Here is a 7,335-nt window from a genome sequence, read left to right as displayed (position 1 = left end):
ACATGATCGAGGGCAATTCAGTATTTATATGTACATCATATTCAAGAACATTTTGCAAGGTATATCAGGCCTAAAGTTCTACACATACCATAATATTCGGCAGAGAGCCCAGATCCCACCCAACATAGTCCATTAAAGTTCGCTTCTGGTATAAAGAGAAAATATTCTAGCATTAACAGTGAGACCACGTGGTATTTACATGATGGACAGCTGTCTCCACCCAAGAAGACCACATGGTTAACTGAATTCTTAACATCCTCACTCCAGTTCGTTATATAGAATCAATTCGAAGATAGTTAATTTATCGATGGCGTAAATATTGGGCAGATAGTTGTATAGTAAATATAGTATTGTGTAGTATATAGTTGTGGATATGATTTTCATTAAACTATATAATTAAAATAATATAGAAATGCAATGAACCAGTCGCCTTGACAGGACTACTCCGATTTACCCAATTTTTATTTCATATTTATAACCTCTAGATGTGTCATCGTGTGTTGAGAATTCAGTTAACCTCGTGATATCCCTGGGCGGAACTAGCTGCCAATCATGTGTCACGTGGTCTCCCTGTTGTTGTTTAGTATATATATATTTTTTTTCTAGCAGAAGCGAACTGGACTCCTGTACTAGAGGGAGTGTTATCTCGGCTCTCGGATTCCGGCTCTTTCCGAGAGAGTTTTATGTGTAGTTCTCTAGGTTTTCTACACTAAGGCGTATTCATGTGCCTTTTGTTGTTATTGTTACCAATAAACCCTAGAAAAGACAACATGTGTCTTCAAGTCATTTCACTCCAGAACACAATCTTCACTATCGAATAAATTATTGTTCAATCAGGAAACGCAACGATAATTTTAAAATGGTGCCGAAACCCGGGAAATAGTATACTGGGTGAAGATTGTGTTTATGCTCTTGAATTGGTGAATAATCGTGGTGTTCCTGAAATTCTGCTTTTATTAAGGATTATAACTCATCGTTGGACATTTAAAAAGGTACTGTAAACTTTATTTTATGCATGAAAATGGAAACTCTTGATAAGTTAAAGGCGAAACGCAAGATAATTCGTACTGCTTGTACAAAATTGATTAACAAGGCTTATTTGTTATTAGAAAGTTGTGATATTGAAAGCGAAAGGGACCAAGAACAACTTTCGGAACATTTATCTAGTTTAGAAGCAAAACAATTAGACCTCAAAAGCCTTAATAGTGAAATTGAGGATTTAATTTCTGATAGTGCATTGTTTGATATAGAAATTCAAAGCTCTTTTGAATATGAAGAGCAAATAAATGAAGCTAAGTTCAAAATCAAAAGTAAGATCAAAAAGTTTAAAACTGATCAACAACCTATCCCACCACTTGCTGCTAATGGTTCTAATGTAAGAATTAACTGTCCTGCAACAAGCATTAATTTGCCAAAACTAAGAATTCCCACATTTAGTGGAGATGCTAGTACTTTTCTAGAATTCATCAATAGCTTCAATAATGCGATTGACTCTAATGATTCTTTAAGTAATGTTGATAAATTCATATATTTAAAGTCCTTTTTATCCGGCGAAGCTTACAAAATTGTTTCCGGTTTTTCTCTTACTGAAGAAAATTACAAATCGTGTTTATCTCTGTTAAAGGACAGATATGGGAAGCAAGACCATTTGATTAGTCATTTCATGAATCGCCTATTAGAAACTGAACCCGTAAAATCCTCTTTCAATCTCAAGGGATTACGAAAACTGCATGACGAGAGTGAAATAAGCATAAGAAATTTAAACTCAATGGGAATTGCATCCGGAAATTATGGCCATTTACCTATACCTATTTTATTAAAGCAATTACCCCAAGATTTAGTCATAGAGTTCCATCGTAGAAGAGATTCTTATAAGATTGGTGACGTCAATGAATTGATAAAATTTATAAAATTCGAAATTGAATCGCGTGAATCTGCTAATATTGCAACAGGACATTCTCAAAAAGTTCCCGAAATTCCCCGATATCCTTCACGAAATTCTGTTTATCATGGACATACTAAATTTAAAAATAAATTGCCTTCATCTGCCGCGTTAAATACTGTAGTTAAAAATGTATGTGCCTTTTGTAACTCCGACACGCACACTGCATTAAAATGCAAAAATTTATCGGATGGGCAAAAACGTTACAAATTAAAGAAAGAGGGTAGATGCTATCGGTGCATGGCTCATAGACATATAATTTCACAATGCAAGGCAAAAATTCCACCCTGTGAGACATGCCAGAGTTTTCAGCACAATTCCTTGTTTTGCCCAAAAAATAAAATTGAAAGCAGCTCGTTTGAAACCGAAACCCACGGACAGGAAGTCGTAATTTCTTCCGTTTTAAAGGCAGAAGAGAACCCTGGCAGTTACGCGACCTTACTTCAAACGGCTAACGTCCAGGCAGAAAATGGTGCCAACAAGATCATGGCTAGACTTTTATTTGACTCAGGATCACAAAAGTCCTTCTTGCGCAGTGATCTGGAACAAGCTTTAAATTTAAAATCAATACGCCAAGAGAAGCTTTTAGTTTATACTTTCTCGAACCGAGAACCAATCGAGAAAATATTCGATGTTGTACGATTCAGAATAAGGAGCAAATTTCCCCCTTATCAATTCTTAAACATTGAGGCTTTGGCTTCAGAAGAAATAACTGGCTCGGACGTATACTCGAACGTTGACCTCAAACATGTAAACAAAGTCATTCCAGCCACCTGCAACCTTTCTGACTCCCTCGAAAATTCCACCCCTATCCAGATCCTGTTGGGGGCGGACTTCCTGTGTAATGTTCTAAGGGGAGAAGCAAGAAAAATAAATAAAAACTTGTTCTTGCAGCCGACACTCTTTGGTGACACTTTAATTGGACAAATCCCAGACTTGCAGAAAAGAAAACATTCCTCCGTATTTACTGTATCTTGTGCTGTAGTGGAAACTGATCTGAAGCGCTTGTGGGAGTTAGATTCTTTCTTGATCGATGGGACTTCGGAAAATAAATCCAGGGATAATTTAGGTGATTTCGGAAAAGAGCTTAAAATAAAAAACGGACGATATGAAGCACCGTTGCAATGGAAAACAAACGAAATTAAAGAAAAATTAAGTAATAATTTTGACGTTGCGGAAAAGAGATTCATTGCTTTAGAGAAAAAATTTAATAAGGATCAAGCGTTGTTTGAGAGGTATAATGCTGTTATGCAAGAGCAAGTTAACGAAGGCATAATTCAGATGTGTCATGACGAATGTTTTACTGGATATGTAATGCCGCATAGAGAGGTTTTCAGGGAAACTTCTTCCAGTACAAAAACTAGGATAGTATATGGTTGTGTGTATTTAAGCCAAGGAAAGATGCTTTCTTGTCTCTTTTCTTATTTATTTTGCACACACACACATATAACAACACATGGACGATGACTTCACACATATAAGGTAACACATAATACTATATACAATTAAAGTAGAAATTGCCGCTAACAAAGAGCGAACGAATACTTCTTTTTGCCGCTAACAAAAGAGCGAGCGGTGCCTACTTGCACCAGTTTCACACCAACTCTCAGGGAGAAGTGTTTACAAAAACAGCTTAAGTGCGCTTCCCCCACATTCCAAACATACACATGGGTTAGCGCATACTGCGCCATCTATGTTCAGTATTAATCTTTACTGTATGAATACATATACAAAGAAACAAAAATACAAATAAAGTAATTAAATAAAAACAAAATATTATAAATAATAAAATCACATAAACATACTCCCACCCATCAAGAAGTCATTCTTGATGCACAGGTAAAATACACAGTTTAACTATAGGCCTTTTAAAAAGCCCTTTCAAAGTTTTTAATGTTACTACTCTTATGGCCCCATCCTTACCAGGATGTATAGCTACAACCTTACCAAGAGGCCATGTTGCTGGGGGAATATTGTCTTCTTTAATAATTGCAATATCACCGATTTTAATGTTTGGATAACAATTTTTCCATTTTCTCCTATTTTGTAATGAGCTCAAATAATCAATATGCCATCCTTTCCAAAAATTTAATTTCATTTTTTGGACAATATCCCAGCGCTTCCTCAATGAAAGTGTAGACACTTCCAGTGTCTCAGGTGGACTATTAATTACATCTCCAATTATAAAATGAGATGGTGTTAGAACATTTAAGTTATCTACATCATCATTATCTGCACTAACTAGGGGTCTTGAGTTTAATATCGCCTCTATTTGAGTTAATAAAGTATAAAGTTCTTCAAAAGTTAAGTTTGAATTTCCTAAAACTCGCTTTAAGTGAAATTTTACCGATTTTACACCAGCTTCCCAGAGTCCACCAAAATGCGGACTCAAAGGAGGGATAGTATGCCATTCAATTTCCTGTTGAGAAAGAAAATACGAAACATTTTGATCTAGATTAATTTTAGATAAATGGTTGTATAAATCTTTGAACTTCCTTTTAGCTCCTAAAAAATTAGTCCCATTGTCAGAATGAATATGTTTAGGTGTGCTCCTTCTTGAGCAAAAACGTTTCAATGCAGCAATAAAGGAATCGGACGTGTAATCCGTAACCAATTCTAAATGTAAAGCCTTCGTAGCAAAGCATACAAATACAACCATATAACCTTTCGTTGTTTTGGCTCCTCTGCCTCGGTGTTTCAATATAGAAATTGGACCTGCATAATCAATACCACAGACAAAAAATGGTCTGTTGAGAGTCACTCGTCCCTCAGGAAGATCTCCCATTTTTTGTTTTGACATATTACTTCTAAATCTACAACATACAACACAATTTAATACACATTTTCTAACTATTCTTTTAACATTTAATATCCAAAATGTTTGGCGTAAAATACCCATTAACAAATTACCACATGCATGCAAATTTAAAATATGAAAATATTGTACAATCAGAATACTTAATTTATGCTGGTTAGGTAATATGATAGGATGTTTTGCATTATACTGCAAAGATGCATTTTGAAGACGCCCTCCCACTCTGAGCAACCCGTCCTTATCAATGAATGGACAAAGTGCTGATAGTGGGCTTTTCTTTGGCATTCGTTGGTTTGACCTTATACAATTGATTTCAGCATCAAAAAATACAGTTTGAACATATTTTACAATAATATTACGAGCAAAAATTCTTTCCTTTGAAGTTATAGGTCCAATTATACCTGTAGAATTATTAACTTTACCAGTTTTACAATTATTTATAAATCTAATACAAAAACATAATACATTAATTAACTTAGTATATGACGAGTATTTTTCAATTAATGAATCTATTAAGTCATTTTTCAAAATTGCAGCAAATACACATGCAGTTTTTTTCCTTTCCTTAAGGACAGAGTCATTGTTTTTGAATACTGGTTGCTTTGGCCAGTCAGCCTCTGATGATGTTAGGAAAGTAGGGCCCTCCCACCATAGACGACAGTCTGGCAGATCCTTAGGAGACAAACCTCTGGATCCTATATCTGCTGGATTTTCCTTTGACGGCACATACCTCCATCTATTTTGAGGGATGAGGTCCAAGATCTCTGACGTCCTGTTGGCAACAAAGGGCTTCCAATTTCGAGGAGGTGAAGACAACCAGGAAAGAACAACTTGAGAATCTGTCCAAGCATATATATTAATAACATGATCATTAAAAGTTTTAATTAGAACAGATAATAATCGGGCTAACAGGAGAGCTCCATTTAACTCCAGCCGTGGAATGGATACAGGCTTTAGCGGAGCTACCTTGCTTTTAGCTGCTAAAATAGTGACTTTAGTGACACCATTATCAGTTCTTTGAACCGCATAAATTACACAGGCATATGCTGATTCCGATGCATCCGAAAATCCATGAAGAGTAATTTCCTTTTCTGTAGTTAGAAGCCATCTCGGAATAGAAATGTGACATATTTGCTGAAATTCCTTTTTGAATTTACGCCACTTAACTGCAAAATGTTCCGGTAAGGCACTGTCCCAATCAAGTTTCAGCAACCATAACTGCTGATAAAAGATTTTTATTAATATTGTGCAGGGTGAAAGAAAACCCAAAGGATCAAATAGCCTTGCTGATTGTGACAGAAAAGATCTTTTGGTGATTTCATTCTCAAAATTAAAGTCAATTTTAAAAACAAAGCAATCAGTAGAAGAGTTCCAAATAAGTCCCAGAGTTTTAGAACAGTTTTCGGGATGAATTTCCACATTAGATTCATTAGCACTCAGGCATTCAGCTAAATTATTTAAGACATGTGGAGAATTAGAACGCCACTTTCTTAAGTGAAATCCTCGGGCATCTAGAATTTCCGACAATTTTTGAATTAACGCGATTGCTTCTTCATTAGATTTTGCTCCAGGCATCAAGTCATCCATATAAAAGGAATTCGAAAATAGATATTTTTCCTTGAAATTAAAGTTTCAAAATAAAATTGATGTCTTTAATAGATCTCAATTTACTTCTGCTCAAACACAAAATTCTTCAGTGCAATCTATTTCGAATTTTCGTTTACCAAAACTTACTATTCCAGTGTTTTCTGGTAAATTTGAAGATTGGATGAACTTTAAGGATTTATTTGTATCCACAGTTCATTCGCAGCTTTCACTAAGCAATAGCCAAAAATTTCAATATTTAAAGGGTTTGTTGTCTGATGAACCCGCTTCTTTAATTAAGCACATACCGTTGTCCAATGATTCCTATGAAGAAGCATGGGGAAAATTAATGGACAGGTATGATAAGAAGAAGAAAATTATTAATGCATTAATCAAAACATTTTTGGAACAAAAAGGCATCTCTCAAGCCAATTCAACGAATTTGCGAAATATAGTTGACACGAGTGATGAGGTTTTGAGAGGGTTAAAATCTTTAGGAGAAGAGGCATCCAGCAGAGATCCATGGCTAATTCATTTGTTATTGCAAAAATTAGATCCTGAAACAAGAAGACTTTGGTCCGTGAAAACTTCAGAAATAGAATTTCCTACGTGGGAAGAATTCTTGGAATTTTTAAATACCAGATGTTCATCTCTTGAATTAATGGTTTATAATGAATCTGATACTAAAATTCCTACTAAGTCTAATTTTGTTGCATGTGAAAATATTCAAAGAAATAAAAGTGATAAAAATTGTTTGAAATGTTCGGGAATGCATAAATTGTTTAAATGTATTAAATTTAGAAATATGGATCTGAATGCTCGGAAGAATTTTGTAAAACGAAACTATCTTTGCTTTTTATGTTTGAATTCTCATAAAATTAAGGATTGCTCTAATAGTCATTTAAAATGTACCATATGTAAAGGAAACCATAATTCACTCTTGCATGAAGATGTTAAAAGGGTAGTAAATAGTGCACGTGTTTCAGAATCCGAA

General features: G+C 34.9%; 1 protein-coding gene across 1 annotated transcript; it reads left to right on the top strand.

Moving 5' to 3' along the window:
- The first annotated feature begins 1,021 nt into the window (after nt 1-1,021).
- Nucleotides 1,022-4,134, top strand: LOC129987626 (uncharacterized). Its single transcript, XM_056095586.1, has 2 exons — nt 1,022-3,310; nt 4,060-4,134. Exons 1-2 carry the CDS (start codon nt 1,022-1,024, stop codon nt 4,132-4,134), a joined length of 2,364 nt encoding a protein of 787 aa, XP_055951561.1.
- The last annotated feature ends 3,201 nt before the right edge of the window (nt 4,135-7,335 follow it).

This window comes from Argiope bruennichi, chromosome 10, assembly GCF_947563725.1.
Source record: "Argiope bruennichi chromosome 10, qqArgBrue1.1, whole genome shotgun sequence".
Lineage (NCBI taxonomy): Eukaryota > Metazoa > Arthropoda > Arachnida > Araneae > Araneidae > Argiope > Argiope bruennichi.
Note: the sequence above shows the minus strand (reverse complement) of the source record. Positions and strands in the feature narration are given on the sequence as shown.

What these genes read in the sequence shown, in the direction of transcription:
- LOC129987626 (XM_056095586.1), top strand. Translation starts at nt 1,022, where the DNA reads ATGGAAACTCTTGATAAGTTAAAGGCGAAACGCAAGATAATTCGTACT. An exon ending in CCAGTACAAAAACTAGGATA is followed by an intron (nt 3,311 to 4,059) that starts GTATATGGTTGT and finishes ACAATATCCCAG; the next exon opens with CGCTTCCTCAATGAAAGTGT.